This window comes from Prionailurus viverrinus, chromosome B2 (assembly GCF_022837055.1).
Source record: "Prionailurus viverrinus isolate Anna chromosome B2, UM_Priviv_1.0, whole genome shotgun sequence".
NCBI classification, from domain to species: Eukaryota; Metazoa; Chordata; class Mammalia; order Carnivora; family Felidae; genus Prionailurus; species Prionailurus viverrinus.
This window is the reverse complement of record NC_062565.1, coordinates 99,243,893-99,270,577: the sequence shown is the minus strand read 5'-3', so window position 1 is coordinate 99,270,577 and position 26,685 is coordinate 99,243,893. Positions and strand designations below refer to the sequence as shown.

The following is a 26,685-nucleotide window of genomic DNA, read 5'->3' as shown; positions in this document are numbered from 1 at the left end:
GGGCTCTGTGCTGACAGCTCGGAGCCTGGAGCCTGTTTTGGATTCCGTGTCTCCCTCTCTCTGACCCTCCCCCGTTCATGCTCCGTCTCTCTCTGTCTCAAAAATAAATAAACATTAAAAAAAAAAATTAAAAAAAAAAAAGAAAGAACAAAGATGGAGGCATCACACTTTCAGATTTCAAACTTTTTTACAAAGCTACAACATTCAAAGTAGCGTGGCATAAAAATAGACACATATGTAGATCAGTGGAATAGAACTGAAAGCCCAGAAAGAAACCCATGCATACAGAGTCAACTATTTGACAAGAGAGCCAAGAAGACACATGGAGAAAGGATAGTCTCTTCAATAAATGGTGCTGGGAAAACTGGATAACCACATGCAAACAATGAAGTTGGACTCTTGTCTTACACCACTCACAAAAACTAACTCAAGATGGATTAAAGACTTAAATGTAAGACCCCAAACTGTAAACTTACTAGAAGAAGACAAAGGGGAAAAGCTCTTTGACATTAGTTTTAGCAAAGCTTTTATGGATATGACACCAAAACAACAGGCAACAAAAGCAAAAATAAATAAGTGGGACTACAGCAAACTAAAAAGCTTCTGCACAGAAAAAAAAATCAACAAAATAAAAAGGCAACCTATGTAATGGGAGAAAGTATTTACAAACCATGTATCTAGTAAGGGGTTAATATCCAAAGCACATACGGAACTCATATAACTCAAGAGCAAAAAATTAAAAAATAAAAAATAAAAACAAACAAACAAACAAAAAAACACAAAACAAATCACCAAAACGAAAACCAAACAATCCAATTAAATAATGGGCAAAGGACCTGAATAGGCATTTTCCCAAAGAAAATGCCCTACAGACACATGAAAAAATGTTCAACATCACATCAGGGATGCAAATTAAAAACACAATGAGATTGCAACTCATATCTGCTATAATGGCTATTATCAAAAAGACAAGAGACAAGTGTTGGGTAAGCTATGGAGAAAAAAGAACGCTTGTGCACTGCTGGTGGGAATGTAAATTGGTTCAGTCACTGTAGAAACTGTATGGAAGTTCCTGAAAAAACTAAAAATAGAACTACCAGGGATGCCTGAGTAGCTCAGTTGGTTGAGCAGCCGACTCTTGATTTCAGCTCAGGTCATGATCTCAAGGTCTGTGAATTCGAGCCTTGCATCAGGCTCTGCACTGATAGCACAGAGCCTGCTTGGGATTCTCTCTCTCCCTCTCTCTCTGCCCCTCCTCTGCTCGCACTCTCTGTCTCTCAAAATAAAAAAATAGAACTGCCATATGATCCAGTATTCCCACTTATGAGTATATAGCCAAAAGAAATTAAATCATCATCTTAAGAGATATCTGCATACCCATGTTGACTGAAGCATTATTCATGATAGCCAAAACATGGAAACATCCTAAGAGTCCAGAAATAGGTAAATGGATAAAAAGGATATGGTGCACGTACACACACAGATATCATTCAACCATAAAAATAAAAGACAGAAATCCTGCTATTTGCAACAACATAGATGGAACTTGAGGGCAGTATACTAAGTGAAATAAGTCTGATTATTTCCATATGTTCTCACTTCTATGCAGAATCTAAAAAAGCCAAATAAGCTGTGTACTGGTCACACGGTACAAACTCCCAGCTATAAGACAAAAAAGATCTGGGCGTCTAATGCATAGCATGGCAACTGTAATTAACAGTAATGAATTACAACCTAAAATTTGTTAAGAGCACATCTGGAATGTTTTCAACACACACACACACACACACACACACACACCCTCATAATTATGTGAGGGGATGGAGGTGTTGACTAACCTTATTGTGGTAATTATGTCATACTATTTATGTGTATCTAAACATCACGTTGTACACCTTAAACTTATAGATGATATATGTCAGTAATACCTCAATACGCGCAGGGGTTGGGGGGGAGGGATGTTGATTTTCGACTTTTAAAAATCAATTTTTTCCTAGTTAGAGTAACTGCTTTATTCCAGCCGAATCTTAAGAATGTAGTACATGCTTTTTGAAGCTTACTTATCAGACACAAAAACCTCAACCAACATATTTTACTTATGGGATGACTTGGCCAGAGAGCTCAGTGTCAGGATACAAACGAAGTTGAAATCATGGAGCAGAGGACCATTTCTAACAGCACCACCAAGTTGCAGTGATAACTTGCAGATGCTATAAACATAAAATTAAGCAACAAAGACAGAGAAGCAGATGACTGAGATAAACACAATGGAAATATACATTCAATAAACATTTGAGGAAGTGAAAGTTTTTTCTTTAGGAGCCCTTCAATATATACTACTGTGAAAATAATGAACTCCCTTCAGTTTTATGAAGACATAACCCATTCTATATAGTAAACACGTTTTTCTTTATTTCATAGGTAAACAAGTGGTTAACTGTATAAACAATTTAAAGGGGCGCTGGGGTGGCTCAGTTAAGCGTCCGACTCTTGAGCTCAGCTCAGGTCATGATCTCACGGTTTGTGAGATCCAGCCCCACGTGGGCTCTGTGCTGATAGCACTGAGCCTGCTTGAGATTCTCACTCTCCCTCTCTCTCTCTGCCCCGCCCCTGGCTCACACTTACATGTGCTGTCTTTCTCAAAATAAATAAATAAACAAAAAAAAGTGGCTAATGTTAAAAAAAATTTTTAATAAATTTAAAATAATGCATCAGTGCATGGCATCAAGAGTTACAACACTCTAGGCCCTCATTTAGTCCTTAGCACTCGTGTTCCTTTTTGGTGCATGCTATTTTGTGTTCTACCTTTTTAGTTTGGATATTACAGTTGAAAGAATTTTCCACTTAGCACAATAACCCTGTATCTCCTAGGCCTACATATTGGCCACATCAGTGGTGGTATAATACTCTATCACAATGCTCTGTTAAAATTTACTTGCCTGCCATTCAACTATTGGTATTTGGGTTGTCCCTGCATTGGCTGGCTTGCTCGCTTGGGGCTATCATAAACAGAGAAGCTATAAGTGTCCCTTTATAAACAGGAATTAATATTTTCTCTCCTAATTTATTTTCTTAGGATATATTTTCACAAATACTTAATGCTACATTCCTCTTCAGGAAAACTATTAATTTACAATGCCATTAGCGGTATCTTGGTATTGCAATAGTTCTTCCTATCCTGAATATGTTTTTAATTTTGCTAGATGGTTAACTAAACATTGAACTGTGAAATGGTTACAACTCTGTATTAGAAACTGAATGCAAATTTCATTTTGTAATTAAAAATTACAAAATAAGAATATTTCATTAAAATTCCACCTAAAACAAAGAGGATGTTTATAGTGAGAACAGTTGCCCTTTAATTTGCCCATTCAATTATAAGATTTTTAAAGGGAAGAAATACCTGTACCTTTATGTTTTTTTAGATGAAATAATTTGGCCAATAAAAAAAATAAAAGAAGTACTATTGTGTCCTCTGATTTTGTTTTTACTTCCTGGAAAATAATATAAACATTTAAGTGACTAACAAGAGAAAAACTAAGTTTAGACTTACCTAAAGTAAAAATTGCTAGATAGGTCCACATTTTGAAAGATTCGTAGATACCTAAAAAGAAAAGCATATTACATTCACTTAATACTATTATTTTGCATAGCTTAATTATACTCACATATACATTTATATTTGTGAATACTCTCATTACAACTGAGGAATTCAGGGGCCACCTGGCTGGCTCAGTTGGTAGAGCATGCAACTCTTGATCTTGGGGCTGTGAGTTCAAGTCCCATGATGGGTGCAGAGATTACTTAAAAATAAAATATTTTTTAAAAACCCTGGGGAATTCAATCCATACCTGCAGTAGGGATTTCATCTGAAGCAATTTCTAAGTCTGTTGATTGTCCCTTCAGAGACCCTTAACTTTATAGTTTGACCACTTCCTCATCCCTGATTGTGACAGAGAGGGAGAGTCATGTACTGAGATGTGGGGCACTTAGACTCAGGGCAAGACAGAAGTAAATACTGTTCTTGTTTTTACAATTATGTGCTTTGCAAATGCTTTGAGGTTGGAGAGAGGAGAGTAATGAAAACAAGCAAAAATGTTCGTGGGTCACCATGATTTTAAGTTGTAAAGTTTTTCAACTGCAAAAAAAACAAAACAAAACAAAACAAAACAAACAACAAAAAAAACCCAAACGTACAAAATAAAATATCTGCATATCTGTCCCTCAGGATTAATACATGTTAACATTTTTTCAAATTCTTTCAACTTTTTAAAGACTTTTGATCACAAACGGGTACTGAGTTTGTTAAGCATATTTTCTACAAATATTAAGATGATCATAGTTTTCCCCAAAATATTTTAATGTAGTGAAGTGCTCCAGCAAAATTTTCTAGTGCTGATACAACCATGCATTGCAGGGATAACCTCTACTTCTCATTTTGTATAAAATGTTGAGTTGTACTGTATTTGTATTTCCTAATATTTTACCAAGTCTTTTTTTAAGTTTATTTATTTACTTTTTAGTAATCTCTGCACCCAACATGGGGCTCAAACTCATGACTCAGAGATCAAGACTTGCATGCTCTTCCAACTGAGCCAGCCAGGGACACCACCAAATCTTTTAACTTAAGTGACTTATTGCATTAGATAGTTTTATAAATACGTTACAAGTTTTACCTATCTAGTAATACTACTACTTCAGCCTACCTATAACAAACTATTAATATAATTGTATCTTGCTCTGGATAATGTCCACTGCTACACAGTATTAATCCTACAGTAATTTCACTCTTTATTTTAATAAATAATTTTAATTTTTTAATTATTTTTAAAATTTATTGATTTATTTTATTTTATTTTTTTATATATATGAAATTTATTGACAAATTGGTTTCCATACAACACCCAGTGCTCATCCCAAAAGGTGCCCTCCTCAATACCCATTACCCACCCTCCCCTCCCTCCCACCCCCCCATCAGCCCTCAGTTTGTTCTCATTTTTTAAGAGTCTCTTATGCTTTGGCTCTCTCCCACTCTAACCTCTTTTTTTTTTTCCTTCCCCTCCCCCATGGGTTCCTGTTAAGTTTCTCAGGATCCACATAAGAGTGAAAACATATGGTATCTGTCTTTCTCTGTATGGCTTATTTCACTTAGCATCACACTCTCCAGTTCCATCCACGTTGCTACAAAAGGCCATATTTCATTTTTTCTCATTGCCACGTAATATTCCATTGTGTATATAAACCACAATTTCTTTATCCATTCATCAGTTGATGGACATTTAGGCTCTTTCCATAATTTGGCTATTGTTGAGAGTGCTGCTATGAACATTGGGGTACAAGTGCCCCTATGCATCAGTACTCCTGTACCCCTTGGATAAATTCCTAGCAGTGCTATTGCTGGGTCATAGGGTAGGTCTATTTTTAATTTTCTGAGGAACCTCCACACTGCTTTCCAGAGCAGCTGCACCAATTTGCATTCCCACCAACAGTGCAAGAGGGTTCCCGTTTCTCCACATCCTCTCCAGCATCTATAGTCTCCTGATTTGTTCATTTTGGCCACTCTGACTGGCGTGAGGTGATACCTGAGTGTGGTTTTGATTTGTATTTCCCTGATAAGGAGCGACGCTGAACATCTTTTCATGTGCCTGTTGGCCATCCGGATGTCTTCTTTAGAGAAGTGTCTATTCATGTTTTCTGCCCATTTCTTCACTGGGTTATTTGTTTTTTGGGTGTGGAGTTTGGTGAGCTCTTTATAGATTTTAGATACTAGCCCTTTGTCCAATATGTCATTTGCAAATATCTTTTCCCATTCCGTTGGTTGTCTTTTAGTTTTGTTGGTTGTTTCCTTTGCTGTGCAGAAGCTTTTTATCTTCATAAGGTCCCAGTAATTCACTTTTGCTTTTAATTCCCTTGCCTTTGGGGATGTGTTGAGTAAGAGATTGCTACAGCTGAGGTCAGAGAGGTCTTTTCCTGCTTTCTCCTCTAAGGTTTTGATGGTTTCCTGTCTCACATTCAGGTCCTTTATCCATTTTGAGTTTATTTTTGTGAATGGTGTGAGAAAGTGGTCTAGTTTCAACCTTCTGCATGTTGCTGTCCAGTTCTCCCAGCACCATTTGTTAAAGAGGCTGTCTTTTTTCCATTGGATGTTCTTTCCTGCTTTGTCAAAGATGAGTTGGCCATACGTTTGTGGGTCTAGTTCTGGGGTTTCTATTCTATTCCATTGGTCTGTGTGTCTGTTTTTGTGCCAAAAATTTATTTTTGAGAGAGACAGAGTGTGAGCTGGGGAGGGGCATAGAGAGAGAGAGAGACAGAATCCGAAGCAGGCTCCAGGCTCTGAGCTGTCAGCACAGAGCTTAACACGGGGCTTGAATTCACAAACTGCTAGATTGTGCCCTGAGCCAAAGTCAGACACTTAACCTACTGAGCCACCCAGGTGCCCCAGTAATTTCACTCTTTAAAGACAGTCAAATCACTATATAGAACAACATAATTTGTTTTACCATTCCTGGCTAAAGAATCATAAAGATGAGGTTTATAAGTAATAACCTCTTCAACTTTTTCTCACCCCTTAGATTCACATGTGCTGGTCTGATTCACTTTTTAAAAGAAAATTATTACTGAAGTATAGTTGGCAAAAATGTTATATTGGTTTCAGGTGTACAACATGGTGATTTGACAATTCTGTACATTACTCAATGTTCACTATGGTAAGTGTACTTACCATCTGTCATGATACAACATTATTACAATATTATTGACTATATTCCCCATGCTGTACTTTTCATCTTCATGACTTATTTATAACTGGAAGCTTGTACTTCTTAATCCCCTTCACCTATTTCACCCATCCTCCCACCTCTGCTCCTATGGCAACCACCAATTTGTTCTCTGTATTCATGAGTCTGTTTCTGGTTTTGGTTTGTTATTTGTATTGTTTTTCAGATTCCACATATAAATGAGATCACATGGCATTTATCTTTCTCTGTCTGACTTATTTTACTTAGCGTAACACCTTCTAGGTCTACCCATGTTGTCACGAATCACAAGAGCTCATTCTCTTTATGGCTGAGTAATATTCCATGGTGTGTGTGTGTGTGTGTGTGTGTGTGTGTGTGTGTGTGTGTACACGCATATGCACCACATCTTATTTATCCATTCATCTATGGATGGATACTTGAGTTGCTTCCACATCTTGGCTACTGTAGATAATGTTGCAATAAACATAGGGTTGCATGTATCTTTTTGAGTCAGTGTTTTTGTTTTCTTTTGGGAGTACCTAATTTACTTTCAATCAACATACTATGTCTTCCTGTAAGATATGCAGGATATAATTTTTTTCAGTTAGTATAAGACAAAGGACTACTTTGTTAAATTCTTATTTAATCTGAATAGGTAAATAATCTGAAACCAATTATTTTTTGACAACTCCATTTCCATATATCATCAAAGACAGAATCATGAGAGTCCAAAATCCACTAAGAGGTTCTTAAGCAACAGAGCCACACCACCTTTAAATTTTGGCTCATGTATCTAGAACAACACTATAAAAGTATAGAGTGTAACTAAAATTTAAACTTAAAAACAAATAAGCATGCCTAACTTTGTTCCATTTTAACCTTTATTATGTTCATAATAAATAAATTTATGTATTAAGATAAATCAATTCTATTCTTTTCTCTATCAACTTATTAATAGCCTTTTCCCACATTGCCAAGGCTCCCAAGGCTCTAATTTCCCTCCAAAACTTTTTAAAGATTTCAAATCTACAGAAAAATTGGAAGGAAAAATAGTACAATAAATCCCATTATGTCCTTCGTTTGAATTCACTGTTAGATCTCTCTCCTTAAACACACACATGCACATTCCCTCTTTTTAAATACACAAGTATGTTTTATTTTCCTAAAGCATTTTCAGTAAGTAGCAGGCATGATGACACTTCACTCTTAAATATTTTAGTATATATCTATTATGAACAAAGATAATCTCCTAAAAAAGAATATCATGGGGCGCCTGGGTGGCTCAGTCGGTTAAGCAGCCGACTTTGGCTCAGGTCATGATCTCGCGGTCTGTGAGTTCGAGCCCTGCGTCGGGCTCTGTGCTGACAGCTCAGAGCCTGGAGCCTGTTTCGGATTCTGTGTCTCCCTCTCTCTGACCCTCCCCCATTCATGTTCTGTCTCCCTCTGTCTCAAAAATAAATAAACGTTAAAAAAAATTAAAAAAAAAGAATATCATTTTTACACTTAAAATTTAATATTGATTCAGTACCTCCTAGTATATAATCCATGTACAAATTGTGCACATGAAGTTCTTTGCAGCTCTGTGTGTAAATGCACACACCTGTGTACGCACACATACGTTTTAATCCAGGATCCAACAGATATTCATGTGCTACATCTGGTTGTCATGCCTGTTCTAAAATCTAGAACAGTCCTCTGGCTTTTTCGGTCTTTGATGACACTGTCATCTTTAAAGAGTTCAGGCCAGTTGTCTTACAGAATGTCCCACAAGATGGGTTTGTCTGATTATTTCCTCATGCTCAGATTCAAGTTAAATATTGCCAGAGGGGAGGGGGTTGGATTGGAGGATGGGTGAAATAGGTGAAGAGGATTAAGGGGTATAAACTCCCAGTTGTAAAAGAAATCACAGGGATGAAAAGTACAGCACAGGGAATGTAGTTAATAACACTGTAACAATGTCATATGGCAACAGACAGGAACCACACTCATCATGGTGAGCACAGCATAAAAAAACAAATACATATATATTTTTAGCAAGAAAACTATGCAGGTAATCTGTGTCCTTCCCATTGCTTCACACCGAGAGGCAGATAATGTCAGTTTTGTTACATGATGCTAAGTTTGAACATTTGGGTTAAGTATGTTTGCCATTCTTTTTTTTTTTTCTTTGTAAATAAAAAGATTCATGGAGTAGATGTTGAGACTGAGTGAATATTCTTCCCTCAATAACATTTCACCTAATGCCTTTAGTAGCTGTTGTTGATCCTCACCTGAATCAACTGTTGTAACAGAGGTTAATAATAGACCTTGGACAAAACTACAGAATTCTGAGCTAGTATTTTGCATCTTTAACATAATACCTATAATATTTTGACTGTATTTTGTTTCCTAGTTGGTCTACCACATTTAAAAACAACAACAACAACAACAACAACAAACAGTAGTTACCACTGTTACATACCGGGCTTCATCAGGATGAGTAATTCGTACAGAATCGTTGGGTATATAGATCATATTTGTATCTTCAACCTTATATATTGCATGACCTCCAATATCTGCCATCTTCCTCCTTTTAGTTATTAACACAATATAATAGCCTTCTAGAAACCTCACAAAACCTATGCAACAAAAAGAAAGATAAAGTTTCCTACACTTAGTAATGCTTTTGGATATATATTTAACATTTATTTATTTTTGAGACAGAGAGAGGCAGAGCATGAATGGGGGAGGGTTAGAGAGAGAGACACACAGAATCTGAAACAGGCTCCAGGCTCTGAGCTGTCAGCACAGAGCCCGACGCGGGGCTCGAACTCACGGACCGTGAGATCATGACCTGAGCTGAAGTCAGCTGCTTAACCGACTGAGCCACCCAGGTGCCCTAGATATATATTTAAAAGGCAAAAGTTTTCTGCCACATTTCCTACTTTATTTCTGATTCACAGCCATACACATTTTCAGTGGTATTATAATTAATCTCCATACTGACATATATCTCACTTAAAAAATACTACTCTAAACCATTTTATCTCAGTCATTCTTTTATATTTAGTCTCATTCCAAATAGGATTGATGTGCTTTAAGCAAAAATATACACAAGATTGAGGGGAGTTGGTTATTTAATAGGTATAGAGTTTCATTTCACAAGATGAAAAGTCCTAGAGATCTGTTGCACAAGGTATGTATAGTTAACATTATTATACTGTACACTTGAAAATGGCTAAGACTGTAACTTTTATGTCTTATTTATACACATATGCAAACTAAATCAATATATATATTAGTAAAAAGTACATAAAAGCAAACAGAAAACCAAGTAAGTTTTCAGAAACTTACAGTACTGTGCTAACATGCACCTGTGAATCTCGATGGGGGATAAAGATTAAGAACCTCATCCTCTTTTTTAAAAAGAAATTAACCAGGGCACCTGGGTGGCTCAGTCACTTGAGCATCCAACTTCAGCTCAGGTCATGATCTCACAGTTCGTGAGTTCGAGCCCCTCATCAGGCTTGCTGCTGTCAGTGAAGAGCCCGCTTTGGATCGTCTGTCCCCCTCTCTCTTTCCCCTCCCTGACCCCCACTCACAATCTTTCTCTCTGTCAAAAATGAATAAACATTTATTTTTAAATAAACAAATAAAAATAAAAATAAATTAACCAAAGGATAAGTTCTGAGGAACATACGTTGGGACATGTTGCTCAAAAGGAAGAATAAACTTCATAGATTCTTGATTACTAGTAGCAAAACCCAACTGGACCCACCTTTAAAAAAAGAAATTTATATTAAGGGTACTGAGGTGATCCAAGGCACCAATGGGCAACAATATGATTGGGCCTCTGAAAAACACCTAGTGTCAAGACCTGAACATGTGCTCCATTCTTCTCTCTATATATAGACTAGCCTCCTCCACAGACCAGCCCCCTCCACTTCTCTGTGGTGGGAAACACAGCTGCTAACAGCTCTAAGTTTTACACCCAAAAGCTTCACTGGAAAAAACAACTTTTTTTTATCAAGTTCAATTCCAGAATCCCTAGGAAAGGACGTGGACTGGCCCAACTTGGATTGGGTGCCCAGCCCTGGACCAATCAATGGTTGCCAAGGAAGAGAGTCACACCGCATCGGAAGCCATTTATACAATAACGAGGTGACTTCAATGGGACAGGGAGAGGTGGAGCCAGATCCCAAAAAAAGTGGAGGGTTTCAGCAAACAATATATCCAGTAAATTGCATATCCTTCATGCAATCTTCCACAGGTATCACCTGTGATAGTTAAGCTTGAAAGTTGGAGCATTATAAAACTATATTTTATGTCAAATCATTGAAGTGCACATGTTGTACATGGGTGATTAAAGACCATATGTGTTATGTTTAGTAGCACTAAGTTCTTAGCAACACCCTACTTATTGTATAGTCTTGGTTAAATTTTTTTTGGCTCCCAGAACTTTTGCTTTGGGAGTGAAAACTAACTCCCTTTGGGGGGTAGGGGTCATTTCCAAAATGGCAAAATGAGGACACCAGCAGACCCTCTCTCCAGTGAAACAAACAAAACTGGTAAAATTTATAAAAACAAAACAAAACTTCTAAAGTTTCTGGAAATTGTTCTAATGGCATATAACAAATGGAGAAATATTTATTCAAGAAAATCTACTAAACCTTGGTAAGAACAGCAAGTGTGTGACATCTGAACCATAACCTGCTTCCCTTTCACACCTCTCTCCCAGTCTGGTGTGACTGGATATCAATTCTGGGCAGGTGTAACCAAGAGGATAGTGTTTTCCCTCTCTCCCTAGTTCTCAGTCTAAGGCCAAGGTTTCTGCTCAGAAGGTGCAGGCCACCAGAATGTCTCATCCCCTCCAGTTCTGTGTTATAGGAGCTCTATTCCCAGGTAAGCTCTGCTGAGATTGGGGAATTCCTTCTTCTCCCCAGCTCCTACTTGTAGAGACTCTACCCCAGCATGACTGGTCAAGAATACAGGGTCCCCATTGCCCTCACCCCAGCTCACTGGTAGCAAGAGTCAGATACTATCATACAGCTGACTTCCTATCAGAAACGATGGAGGGCACAAGGCTGTAGGATAATATATCAAAGTACTGAAAGAAAGAAAAAACTGTCAACCAAGAATCTTATATCTAGCATAATTATCTTTCAAAACTTTCTCATGTGTACATGTGCATGTTCTCACACACACTTGCACTATCTCTCTCTCTCTCTCAGTGTTATATTCTGTAACGTCTGAGCTAGGATTTGATACTATGAATTTTTTGTTCTAGAATTGACAAATACCTAATGTCTGTGTCTTGTTATTCTCAGCTGACAAAAAAAAGGAATTGACTATATTAACATAAATGAGCTAAAATATACAAGAGAAAAAGCTACTGAGGAAAAAACACCATTAAAAGAGTGAAGCATACTTATATTTTAGAGATCCACAAAGTGCAAAGTGCTTCTAAAAAAAATGTTCGTTTACTCCTTTCTTTGCCTTAGAGACTGGCAAAAAATTCCCTGACTAAAGCTGAAGGATGCAGGAATAGGGAGGAAAAGAGCTGATGACAATCTCATTAAAAGCAAGGAAAAAAGAAGCTATCCTTTTACAAGGATAAAACTCATAAAAGTAAAGCCCTTGGAAGCAGCAAAAAAACACTCAAGGGTTTATAACAAGTATTTCCAAAATGAATGAGTTTTCCTTTCATTCTTGCTATATATTTGCTTTTTATTGAAAAAAAGATCTCTAATAATTTCTCAATCTATACTCCAACTGAATTTTAATTTTATGTTTTTTAGCTCAAGACTATTTATACCATTCTACCTTTCTCTTCATAATCTGAATACAGGGAAGTAAATATATTGCACAAAAGAGACTTCTACCAGCACAAATGCCTTTGGTTTATTATAAATGAAATTCTTTCCTTCTTCCTTTTTACTACCAACTGGAAATGTCACTCTCATTTTAAAAAAGTTCCTATCAAATACAGCCAACAATTAAAAGACTTCAGAAAGGCACAGAACATCTGCCAGGAGTTAGCCTATTCACCACTTAAACACACCAAAATCAGAACAAGTTTTTTCATCTTCATTCTGTGTACTTATGACCCCAGACCAATTTCACTGAGCACTTCTCAGAAGCCATGATGACAGTCATCTTGCAAAAGTGATTTCTCTCTCTCCCCATAGAGAAGGCATTTTCATTTGAAATGGACACCGAGCAAAGTATACAGAAAAGGACAGTATAAAAGGATGCAGTGGGAGTTCTGGTGGCTGGAGAGGACCCCACCAGCCCACCAACAGAGAAGAATGCAGTATCCCACCTCAGGGGTCACCACCATGCCAGGTAGTCATTATCTTAAAAGCCTTTAGGGAGAACAGCACTCTGGCAGAGAAGCATGAAAAACCTCCATAAGGTACATAGGATCTAGGCACAACAGAGCCCTCTAGAACCAGTGACTCTCTAACACCAAATCTACTGGTCCCTTACTGGTCTGAGGCTCACACTATGTTGCTGTTATCTTCATTATTATCATGGATCTGCAATCCATTTCTTTCTTTTTTTTAATTTTTTTTTTCAACGTTTATTTTTTTTTGGGACAGAGAGAGACAGAGCATGAACGGGGGAGGGGCAGAGAGAGAGGGAGACACAGATCGGAAGCAGGCTCCAGGCTCTGAGCCATCAGCCCAGAGCCCGACGCGGGGCTCGAACTCACGGACCGCGAGATCGTGACCTGGCTGAAGTCGGACGCTTAACCGACTGCGCCACCCAGGCGCCCCTCTTTTTTTTAATTTTTTAATTTAATCAAATGCATTTTTGAGAGAGAGAGAGAGAGAGAGAGAGAGAGAGAGGAGGGCAGAAAGAGAGGGACACACAGAAACTGAATCAGGCTCCGGACTCTGAGCTGTCAGCATGGCTCGTGCTCACAAACTGTGAGATCATGACCTGAGCCCAAGTCACCCTGAAATCCATTTCTAAGTGTGTTGCTTTAAATAACAACTGTGTCTTAGTCTACAATGATACTTATTCTACTACTCCCCTTCAATATGCTAGAAACTTAGAACAGTATCCTCTGACAGGCAGAAAAAGGACATTGACCTGAAGCTATGTAGCAAAAGGGGCTGGGATGTCACAGAGCTAAGCCTAGTAAAGACTATAGGTAACTAGCCACCAACTCCATCCATGTGCCCCAAGATCAAATAAAACAACTTTGGGTGGAATGCTCTCAAATGGGAGTGATCCCATTCAGTGGTTGCCCAAACCTCCTGCTGGCTATCAAATAACAATGGAGTGGGTCAGAAATGTATAAGGTAGACATATGACTAGATCGACTCATATCTAGGGACCAGCGACGATCCATATGCTTTTCGTGAGTACCACGCCCATGAAAAGACAAGAAAACAAGTGGAAAAAGCAAGGATTTAGAAACTTTAGAGCAATTTGAGATTGCTACAACATCCAAGTGCGTCATCAACGAACTTGCCTTGAATAGGGCATAGACTAGTTTGGGTCTTACTGAACTTGTGTGATGAGTCACATGTGCTCCAAGCTGCAGACTAGTTATGCACAGTAGGATCATGTGTTGGTCTGTGACATTTCTGTAGAAACAATCTGGTCCATTACTGCAGACAACTGAGAATCACTGCTCTAGATTCTTATAGATGATGAACTAAATTAACTGTGATAACAGTCTAAAAACATTCCAGCAAAATACTATTCACAAATTACACATGCTGAAAAAGTTAACTAAGAAAATATTTTGGTCACAGAACAGAAGACAACCATGCTAGTCATTTCTCATTTGTATTATTTTGACAACCAGACTATATATTTTTCAAAGATAGGCACTTTGCGTTTCACTGTTTCAGTATCCCTCACGGTTTCTAAGACAGGACTTACGAGACAAATCATAGATTTCCATTAACTCTCTATTTACTCTTTCAGTGATCCTAAGCTTCACTGACATGGTCGAACAAGAATACATAAAATATATTTCCATAAAACCAATACATCTTTACTTAGTACATTATTGTGTCACTTTACTGGTAGGTCAGTCTGTCAGTGTCTTCATTATCCAAGGATAGTCTCAATCTTAAGAGGTCTCTAACCGCAAGAGAAACAGCTACCGCAACACCTACGGATGTCACCTCTATGAGAGACAAGAAGACACCTTCAGCCTTCACTCAAAGTTTCCTAATACTTGTGTATAAAATAAATTAGCTGGTTACAAACCTGGTTATCAATTGATAAAAATCAAGCTCTGGTTTTATAAGTTTAGTTATCGATAGATAACTCATTTTAAAACGAGGCAAGGAAAAAAATAAATAAATAAAATAAAACGAGGCAAGGAATACTGCTAAAAGCAAATATGCCAAGAACAATGAAGGATGACTAAAGAACCATAAAAACAAAACAGTATAACGGGTCTAGAGACCATTTAATGTAAAGGCAAGCTGCCCAATTCAACTCCAGAATACCCAAGGGTAGCTATTTTTAAACAGTTCAGTAACTGATCTTCACTTCGTTACTCTTAATCATCGAGGAAGGTTCAATTTTGGATAATAAACCCTGGCTAATGAGGCATTCAACATTACATTCACCTGAGGAAATTTCCGTTTTAAAAAAGTATCAGCATTGAAAGGAATAAGTTTAACCTATTAAGTAACTAGTAATGAAATTAAAACCTACTATATTTAAGACACATTGTATTTCCAGGGTTTTTTGTTGTTGTTTTTTTTTTTTTTTTTTTTGCCTTTAATTTAAAATATACATGGGGCACCTGGGTGGCTCAGTCGTTAAGCAACCGGCTTCGGCTCAGGTCATAATCTCATGGTTCATGAGTTCAAGCACCGCATAGGACTCTGTGCTGACAGCTCTGAGCCTGGAGCCTGCTTGGGATTCTGTGTGTGTCTGTCTCTCTTTCTCTCTGCCCCATCCTTGCTTGCACTTTGTCTCTCCTCTGTCTCTCAAAAAATGAATAAATGTCAAAAAAAATTTTTTTAAATAAAAAAATAAAAATAAAATAAAATAAAATATATGCAACACTGGGGCACCTGGGTGGGTTAAGTGTCAGTTAAATGTCCAACTCTTGATTTCAGCTCAAATCATGATATCACAGTTCATGAGGTCAAGCCCCACATCAGGCTCTGCGCTGACAGTGTGGAGACTGATCAGGATTCTCTGTCTCTGCCCCATCCCACTTGCTCTCTCTCTGAAAATAAATTAATTAATTAAAAAATATATATGTGGCACTTAAAGTGGAATTTAACACTTACGGCATTCATGGTATTTAATTAAACACATGAACTCACTTGACATACACAGACGTGCAAACATCCATAAACATTTATCTGTTAAACATGTAACTTCAACATACTTGTCAAGACTGAGCAGAAGGTGTAAAAAAGGGGCCAGTCCAAAGAAGAAACTAAACACACCTACCACTCTTGACCTTCCCTGACAGCCACTTAGACACAAAATGGACCTGAAGGGATTACATATGAAGAGCTATGAGAGCACATGGAGAAAAACTTCAAATATGGCAGAATATAATCAAAGTTTCAACAAATAGTGTCCCAAAATAGAAAGTGCTAATCAGAAAAATATAAGCATTTGAAACTACACAGCACAGTTAAGTCCATATTAATTTTGTTAACATCTATAGATACTAATCACTCAGTTAACATTGCATACAGTCCAGCTGGTTTAAAGAGCACAAAAATAAAGTTGTTAAATGTTTAAAAAAAAATGCAGACTCAAAATAAGGCACTGCCATCAGAGAAGCAATCCCATACAATTGTCCTCTGCCTGGCTTCCAAGGTCCCATGCAGTCTGGCCTCACCCAACTACGTGCCAACATTCCAGGACCCAGGGACATCTTCAAGCCTGTGCCCCTGCCATCGTCCCTACTGGGGTTCTTTCCCCCTCTTCCCCACATCCATCCAAATCTTGTTCCTCCTTCAAGGTCCAGCTGGAGTCTCACTTTCCCCAGGAAATCTTTCCTGGCCATTCCTGGTCCAAGTCATCTACCTCTTACATAATCTCCACCCCCATGTAACTTTTCACTACACAGCTTGGCTCTTAACCACAATAGTGGACTTGTCTTGCATGTATTAGATTTTGTCCCTCATCCTAGTGTAGTCAGCCTAAGATTCCCAGAGACAAATCCATAGTACGGCAAAGACAGGTGTACTGACTCATTGCAATAAGGGATGATGTACACATCAGAACCGTGGGGCATCTCACTACTGTCCCAAAGCTAGACAGCAGAATCCATAAAAGCCAAAAGTATATCTACATTTGTTTGTGAATAAATGAAGTAAAGGGGTAATGATTGAATTTGGGGGAAGGATGCAGGCTCTGTGCTGACAGCAAGCCTGACGTGGGGCTTGAACTCATGAACCATGAGATCATGACCTGAGCCGGTCAGTCACTCAACCGACTGAGCCACCGAGGTGCCCCAGAAATCCCTGTTAATTTAAACCAGTTTTACCAGTATCTGTTTTTCCAGCTGATGAATGGCAGGGCAGATGTTTATAGTCCAAGCTAACTTTTTTCTTTTCTTTTTTTTTTTTTTTTTTTTTTTTTTTTTTTACTTTTTCATTCCTCAACATGCCTGACAACAGACTTCTTAAAGGCCCAAACCATTTCTATATTTATGCTTATCCTATATGAAATTGAACGGCACTTAGCAGATGCTATCGGCTATTTGATATCTGATTGATGGATAATGAAACTGAAACAACCAAAGCCACAGATTATGGGTTATAATTACATAACTACATAAAACTATCTTTTAGTAGTCTACGTAGAGGAAAAAAAAAAGTAGTAAGAAGGAGATACATTTCTTACCTACAACACCAAAAGCTGAAACAGCTCGAAATAACCCAGAGGATCCTTTCTGTCCCATCTTTGTTCTATTTCCTAGATCCAAGCGGCCAAGAAGTTCTCTCACTTCTTGCTGAGTATATACATGCTAAAAATAAATAAATTCAATCTGTAAGATTGTACTTATTCTTTAGATGATGTATTGCCTATAAGAATCACTAGCTATTTCATAGAGAAGCATATAATAGTGCACAACTAAGCTATAATTTTTAAAAGCCAACAAATTCTTTAATATTAGCAATTACAGGTAGTTATTGGATCACATGCTGCTTTACCAAAAACTTGTGTCAAAACCTTATCTTCTAAACCATACACTTAAAGGCTCCACAAGACAAATTTCAAGAGATCTATGAACGCCTCAAGACTGTGTGCAAAGGTTTAATTGCACAAATACACTTTTATTTTTATAAGGCCCATCGCTTTTCTTAAGATTCTCAAAGGAATCCCTGATCAACCGCTTCTATCTCCAAGTAAAACCAAGAATCGATACAGTATATTAATAAAAACTCCCAGAATAGGAGAGTGAAGAACAACCATATCCACGAATGCAGGAAATCACAATATACAATCTATCTAAAATTATTATAACACAGAAAATAGATTTACAAAGAACTTAGTGAAAATGGGTTCCAAACTGTAGCTACCAACATATTTGAGAAACTGGCAATCTACATGGATTCAAAATGTTCACAGACAGAACTTCAATACAAAGGGAGTTAGGTTCTTTCATTTGAAAGAGTTACAATGAACTGTTCAATATCACCACACTGTATTTCACTTTTGACTAACAGTCTCACGTTTTTGTGCCACCTGAATGAAGTCTGTATTCATGCTCTAGATAACATAACATCTGGAAAAGAACAGCTTAACATTTCTCTCATGCATCAGAACATCACCTAGAGGTGATTTTTAATAGAATAGAAGTCTGCAGCCCAGACTTAATATGAAGTAGCTTCATATCAAAGCATAGTAATAAATAATCTCTTCGGTAGATGCAATATTAAGAGTTACATTAAATCCTTAAAATGTCACTTCTAAAAGAAAATATACTCATTATCTTATCCAAAGAGTTTGCTTGGTGAAACAAATCAAAATGTATCAAAGCGCAATTCCAGCATACTTTTTAACACCAGTAATTTCTAGAAACCAGATTAGAGATTTAAATTCCAGCCAACCATAAGAAATAATTGTAATTTTCAGATGCCTGATTTAAAAAGGAAAAAAATATGTATACATCACTAAGAGCTGTGAGGCTCTTTCATATCCTTTAAACAACAGGTACAAAAGTTTCTGTTTGTATTCAGGTTTGCAAGATACTTACCCTATCATCAATTATGACCAAATCTTTCGGTTCTGTTCTATCAATCTTCAAAACACGATATTTTGTTTCTGCATGATTGCTCCCAACTAGAAAGTATCTCTATAAATGACAAAGAAATGCCATTAGTTTTTGAATGTGCTTTGCCTTATACACATTTTATAACTACTTTGGTTTTTGAAATTAAATACTGTAATAACGTCAGGTTACTTTAGAAAAGAAATATTTCTGTTAAATATAACTGGCAGATTCTAAAAGTTCAATTTTAAAATTGAAATATTCTTAGTGATGTCATGATAAACATTAATCTGGTATCTTAAATGTATGTGGTAACCAGGTCAGATTAATTTAATCATATTATATAGAGATTAACCTGATTTAGAGACTGATGTTTAAACTTTGCCAGGAAGAAGCAGCTCTATAGTAAGAATTAGAAAGCTCAACACACAATTAGTAATGTTTAGACAATTATAGCTATGCAAATATTGAAATTTTATCAAATAAATCTTTACAAACTTTCTGTACAACACTGAAAATGACTTTAATATAGCAACTATAAAAATCCCAAAGTCCTATAAAAGATTTAAAAGAGTGTAGTTTCCTAAATGGCTTTTTGAGGCTACAGGAGGAAATAATAAATATTATTTTTTTTCTGAAATACTTCTTTGGTGCATTATACCTAAACACTTTAGTCTTCTTAAATAAACATTCAGAAGAAAATTAATTGATAATGTAAAAAAATAATCTTAAAGATAACAAAAATGCTTTTTTAAATTTTATTATTATTATTTATTTTTGAGAGAGAGAGACAGACAGACACAGAGCACAAGTCGGGAAGGGGAGAGAGGAGGAGACACAGACCTGAAGCAGGCTCCAGGCACTGAGCTGTCAGCACAGGGCCTGACGCAGGGCTCGAACTCACAAACCTTGAGATCATGACCTGGGTAGAAGCTGGACACTCAACTAGCTGGGCCACCCAGGCACCCCTAATGAAAAATGCTTTTAAGAAAACTTAAACAAGGGGAGTAATTTTTAAGTTGAATTTAAGAAAGTAAAATGCATTAGGAAAAATATGTCATTTAAAAATATCTTGCTCTACACTGCTAGGAATTTACCCAAGGGATACAAGAGTGCTGATGCATAGGGCACTTGTACCCCAATGTTTATAGCAGCACTTTCAACAATAGCCAAATTATGGAAAGAGCCTAAATGTCCATCAACTGATGAATGGATAAAGAAATGATGGTTTATATACACAATGGAATACTATGCATCAATGAGAAAGAATGAAATCTGGCCTTTTGTAGCAACGTGGATGAACTGGAGAGTGTTATGCTAAGTGAAATACGTCATACAGAGAAAGACACATACCATATGTTTTCACTCTTATGTGGATCCTGAGAAACTTAACAGAAGACCATGGGGGAGGGAAGGGGGGAAAAAAAGTTACAGAGAGGGAAGGAAGCAAACCGTAAGAGACTCTTAAATACTGAGAACAAATTGAGGGTTGATGGGGGGGGGGGTGGGAGGGAGGGGAGGGTGGGTGATGGGTATTGAGGAGGGCACCTGTTGAGATGAGCACTGGATGTTGTATGGAAACCAATGTGACAATAAATTTCATATTAAAAAAATCTTGCTCTAAAAATATCCTTTAAAAGTGGTGCCTTTTTCAACATAGCAAAAATCAAGGGAATACTGCTACGATCAACTGACATCTTACCATTTCATTGGTCAGTTAAGAAACAGACACACAAGGGTGCCTGGGTGGCTCAGTCGGTTGGGCGGCCGACTTCAGCTCAGGTCATGATCTCATGGTCCGTGAGTTCGAGCCCCGCGTCGGGCTCTGTGCTGACAGCTCAGAGCCTGGAGCCTGTTTCAGATTCTGTGTCTCCCTCTCTCTGACCCTCCTCCATTCATGCTCTGTCTCTCTTTGTCTCAAAAATAAATAAATGTTAAAAAAAAAAAAAAGAAACAGATACACAAAACGACTAAATAACAAATAAGATCCTCTAGATTAATGGCCAAACTGAAGTATGAAGACCATGGGAGTTCAGAGCAGGAAAGACTAATGCAGGGTACTTATTACAGGTGCAGAAAATGTCAGGCGAGTCAGGACTTGAATTAAGCCTTAAAGGATGGGTAAGATTTTTTAAAGTAAGATTTTAGTGTGTATCAGAAGATAAGCACTTGGTTATACTGTTTTAACACTAGATTGGCAAAAATAGGTGGAGTTTTTATTATTAAATATAAATCCATTTATAAGGTTGGATCTAGACTTCCAGGCTATATAGAACAAAACTGTACGTTAAAATAGGACTAGTTCTGGGGGCTCATGCCCCAGCCCCTGCACCATCCCTGCTGCTGCCAGACAGGAGGAAAGGGGGAGCATGGTACCTGTAATTATTAAACACGAATTCAATTAAAAGATGATTGGTTAGGGGCGCCTGGATGGCTCAGTTGGTTGAACGTCTGACTTCAGCTCAGGTCATGATCTCGCCATCCGTGAGTTCGAGCCCCGCGTGGGGCTCTGTGCAGACAGCTCAGAGCCTAGAGCCTGCTTCCGATTTTGTGTCTCCCTCTCTCTCTCTGCCCTTCCCCCACTCATGCTCTGTCTCTGTCTCTCAAAAATGAATAAATGTTAAAAAAAATTTTTTTTAAAAGATGATTGGTTGCCCAATCTTAAGAGGAAAGCTAGCCAAAATATGGAATCCCTTAGCTCCTAGGAGAGGTACAGTCTGAATAACACTACCACTTATAATGAAGTAGAAATAAAGCAATTTTGGTAAATATTAGTAAACTGACTTGAGACAGCCAGTGACCAGGACTTGATGTACTGGGGGAGCAGCCAGAAGGGCAGAGACAATGAGAGGGAGGAGATGGCAGGTGCTCAGCCTAGCCTCAGCTAATTCCTGTCTCTGAGACCCTACCCACCTCTGAGAGGAGGGGTGGATAACCAATCTGAAAAATTAACTTCAGAAGGATGGTTTGTAAACTCTACATGTTTGTTAACAGAAAAGGAAGATACCTTCTTGAGCACTTGAGAAAGTCCCCATGAGAGGAAATACCAAGTGCAAAGACCTGAAAGGGGAAGAAGCTTGGTGCATTAGAGGAACAAGGTTGAGTGAGAAAATGCTCATAAAATACCTAACATAGTAAAGAGTGTTCAACACAAGGCACTCAATGACAGTTCTTTTTCTCTCCTTTACTTTTTAAGATGTCAGTGAGTCCATGCCACTGCATTTAGAAAGAGATAGCATGTAGAAACAGACAGAAAAAAGAGAGTACTCCAGAAAACGAAAATCACGTGCAGGACCAGAATGGAGCCAGAATGGGAGAATGCACAAGTCTATTAGTAATCGGTCTTTGTCCTCAGGAGAGTAGCACGCAAATTAACAACAGTGGACAGCGTGCCGTAAGAGAAGGGTGAACTGGATGATGGCAACATAGGAAGGGCACTTCAGTCATCTGGGGAGGGTCAGAGCAAGCGATCCAGAGGCTGGTGTCCTGACGCTGAATTTGGGCTTGAAGGACCTCACAAAAGGACTCCATGTACTGAGCCATGATAGGATGAGTGATACCTACCATCTCCACCTGAAACAATCCTTTCTCACCACCTGCCTCCTCCCAAAGCACTTTCCTTTGTATCTATAGCACTTACTGTTGAAGGCCTTATCTAAATTTGCTTTGGACATGTCTGCTCCTTCACCTAATTATAAGCACCTCAGGAGACTTGGGCTAACTCCCTGACCTCTGTGGTTGTTGTTTCTAGTCTGGTAGCACAATCTGGTTCCACAGGCATTGAATAAATGCTAGGTGAAAAACCACCCCCTACCCCAGATGAATCATATAATTTTCCGGGTAACTTTCTGCAAGGTTTATGCGAACCCGTCTTCTTTGGGTAAGTCATTCTCTCAGTAAAGAAGCACATCACAGCTTTAAGAGAGGTAAAATCCTTGCGTGAAATTCCTAGAATTTTAATAGATCCTAGGACATTTATAGAGTAACTGCAGTAGGACAATGATTTGGCAGTTTGTCATAAAAAGACAGTTGTAATTCCTGAGTGCTAGGAGGTATTATGCCTTGTTGGCCGATAGAGTACAAACATGGGAGGGCAGATCTGTACTTCTCATACCCAGGCTCTTCCAAAAACTCCATGAAGCAGAGGACCCAATAGCTAAAATCCCAGAATTTACAAACAGACCTGAAAGGGGAAAAAGAAACAGGAAGGAGTATAACTATCCACATTCTCTCTTCTAAAGTGGTCTAAGAAGACTAAAAATATTTTGTGCAGAGAAAAGCGACCTCATGTGGAGCCAGTTAGGTGGGAGAGGAAAACAACAGCTCTTAGTTGGCCTGCTGTGGACAGAACCACTTGCCTGTACTGCCCTCTGGTGGGCAGTTGCCTGTCCACTTTCACGCTTTTTTTTTTTTTTTTTTAAATATAATTTACTGTCAAATTGGCTAACATACAATGTGTAAAGTGTGCTCTTGGTCTTGGGGGTAGATTCCCGTGGTTCATCACTTACATTCAACACCCAGTGCTCATCCCAGTAAGTGCCCTCCTCAATGCCCATCACCCGTTTTCTCCTCTCCCCCACCCTCCCATCAACCCTGTTTGTTCCCTGTATTTGAGTCTCTTATGGTTTGCCTCCCTCCCTCTGTTTGTAACTATTTTTTCCCCTTCCCTTCCCCTATGGTCTTCTGTTAAGTTTCTCAAGATCCACATATGAGTGAAAACATATGTCTTTCTCTGACTGACTTATTTCACTTAGCAAATGACTACTGGATAAAGGGTTAGTTTACACCAATTTTTTAAGGAGAATAATCAATCCAATTACTTTTGTCTGGGCATGGTGGTGCCACTTACTGATGTGGGGACGGCTGCAGGGAAGCAGGTTTGAGGGGAAACCAAGAGTTCTGCTTACAACATGCCCAAAGAGATCAAATGGGAACTTCTGAGTCTGGAGCTCAGAGGAGAGATCTCAGTGTGTGTCAGCAGCACATACATGGCATTTAAAGTCACGTGACTGGATTAAGCCTCGTAGGAAAAATGAAGATAGAAACAGAGCACAAAAAAACTAGTCTGAAGCACTCTAAATAAAATTATTTTTAAAGGCCAGATATAAAAAAGGAATCAGTTTAGAAGACAAAAAAAAAAGGGTCAGTGTTTTTGGGAAACCCCAGGACAGCATGGAGTCATCAAAGCAAAGGAGATCAGTTAGAAAATGAGGGGGCAGTCACATCCACATCAAATGCTGCTGAGAGGTCAAGTAAGATGAGGGCACAGAGGTGCCCGGGGGCTCTGACAACAGGATCTTGTGAGTGACCATTCTGTGTGCAGTCTCAGTGATACAGTGGTGGGGGCAAAATCCACAACGGAGTTGTTTGAAGAGCAGACGAATGGTCTTCTGGGTAAAGATGGAAGAGTGAACACCTCTGTTCTTCCCAAACACCTTACTAAAACTGTAGTAAAGTTTTTAATGTTCATTTCCTTACACATAAGCCCCAAGGGCAAAGGGAAGAGTGGAGACAGCAACAACGACAAATCATTTGAACCTGAAAAGCATGCCCAAGAAAGCTGAATCCTAAACTGGCGGTGGGGAAGTCAAGAAACAATCCAATTTATACTACAGAACCTCCAAAAGGTGTGGAAATTTGTGGCATGTCTTATCTCTGGAGGTAGGAATGTAAAATTTCAGAAAATTGAAGTAAAACACAGCTCAAGCTTCTAAAGAGGGAAAAAAAAAACAAAACAGGCTTCAAACCAAAGATCAAGAACAGAGTTAACATCAGAAATTCTCAAGAGCGGGGCGGCTGGGTGGCTCAGTGGTTAAGCAGCCGACTTCCGCTCAGGTCATGATCTTGCGGTCCATGAGTTCGAGCCCCGCGTCGGGCTCTGTGCTGACAGCTCAGAGCCTGGAGCCTGTTTCAGATTCTGTGTCTCCCTCTCTCTCTGACCCTCCCCTGTTCATGCTCTGTCTCTCTCTGTCTCAAAAATAAATAAACGTTAAAAAAAAATTTTTTTTTAAATAAAAAAAAAGAAATTCTCAAGTGCCACAAGAGAAGACAGCAACATAATGTCTTCGAAATTCTAAGGGAAAATTCATTTCAATCTTTATTTTGCCATTAAATCTGTCAATCAAGTGAGAATGGAATATGGACATCTCAGAATGCATGCACTCAAGAAAGTTACTGTCCGTGCACCCTTTCTCATGAAGCAACTGGCAGAGGTGTACCACCAAAACGAGGGCATAAATCACGAAAGAGGAAGACACCGGATCTGGGAAAATAAGGAAATCATCACAAGAGAGGCTACAGGATGATGTAAGGGAAGATCCCAGGAGAGCAGCGGTGCTGCAGGCCTTGGGAGCAACTAGTCCAGATGTGAGCCACAGTTTTAAGAAGATGAAACCCATAAGAACACCCACCTCCTTCCCTCCCTACTGTGTATGAATGCACTGAGAGGTTTACCTATCTGGGAAAGTTGGGGTTAAATTCACCGTGAGTCCTTAGAAGGAAAAGTATTGGCAGCCTGAAGTTCAAACGGTGAAAAACGAGGTAAATGAAATGCCCAAAACAACAGGGAAGGACAGAGGGCAGTAACTGAAGTGTACAAGATTTCCATACATCAGGCCTGCATCAGCTAGACTGATGCCTGGACTGCATCAGCCTGAACACACACGTACACGCAGGCACACAGGACTCAACACTGCTGGGGAAAACGTTTGTGTGTTTGTAGACATGTTGGGGGAGTGGGGTCAGCAGGAATCGGGGTAGAGAAGTAATATACTCCAACAAAGCTACATTTCAATGCCCATTCAGATAGTCTTCCAAAAGTTAAGCATCATTGTGCAAGAAAAAGCTGAAAATTTCATTATGTGGCTGTAACCATGGTGACTTGGTATGAAGATGAATGTTTCTAAAATATATACATGAACTGCAAATGGAACACAATAGGTAATCCATTTAACAGGAAATTCAGTATCTACTAACATTATTATCTCCTTTTATAATGACAGGCTAATTAATCACTCACTTTTCCTCTGAGAGAAGAAAATCAGCTTTCTTCAAAGAGAAGAAATTTTAGGTTGCCTGACAGCTTCAATTAATGTTAAACTTCACTTGAACTTTCAGAATAAAGGTATTTTTAAAGATCACCATGAAGTTACTTCTCACAATCCAACAGTATTGCAGGCCTGCCTCTTCACCTATTCCAGCAATCCCACAATCAGTAATGCAGCTCGAAAGAAATAAGCCTCTAATAGTCAAAAAGGGATGTCTCCAAGTTCACTCTTTACAGCTTCAGGGCTTTACTGATGGTGCAGCTTCAAATCCCCAATAGAAAGAAGTGGAAACTTGGTCATCTTCAACCCGCCTTCTAAATCTGCTGTAATCACTATGCTTCTCTCTCCCATTTTATATCATTTGCTTTCGTGCTCCAATCCCTTGGTCAACCACATCTTACACTGTTCTCTCCCATTCCCTCATTACACAAACCAAGGCTACCATCAAGGCTAATTAAGCTGCATTCTTCATGATGTGGTTCTTACTCACATTATTCTATTTTGTATGACAGGGTAGAAAGGAAGGACAAGCTTCCTTAAGTCCTTTTGGAACAAGGTAGGAATTAAATAAATACACACACACACATACATACATATTAACAATTTTGAGCTAGCAAGAGTAAAGATTATCCTCACCCCTACTCATGCAGACACAAAAATCCCCCAGAGTTCTGTTCAGCTACCAATTTTAAACTCAACC

The 26,685-nt window shown here is 38.5% G+C and overlaps 1 protein-coding gene across 4 annotated transcripts in view; it reads right to left on the bottom strand.

Annotated features, from left to right (window-relative positions):
- FIG4 (FIG4 phosphoinositide 5-phosphatase) overlaps positions 1-26,685 on the bottom strand; it is a 134,308-nt gene that overhangs the window by 97,211 nt on the left and 10,412 nt on the right. For 3 of the 4 annotated variants that reach the window (XR_007152207.1, XM_047858994.1, XM_047858996.1), the window contains exons 2-5: positions 18,925-19,023; positions 17,568-17,691; positions 9,199-9,355; positions 3,554-3,604 (exon numbers count right to left, since the gene is read on the bottom strand). Coding sequence is in view for 3 of the 4 variants with exons in the window: in XM_047858994.1 (XP_047714950.1) it covers positions 3,554-3,604; positions 9,199-9,355; positions 17,568-17,691; positions 18,925-19,023 (431 nt within the window). In the remaining variant the exon portion in view is untranslated. Of the gene's footprint in view, positions 1-3,553; positions 3,605-9,198; positions 9,356-17,567; positions 17,692-18,924; positions 19,024-20,641; positions 20,661-26,685 lie in introns of those variants that run through there. The other variant, XM_047858995.1, reaches the window with a different exon arrangement.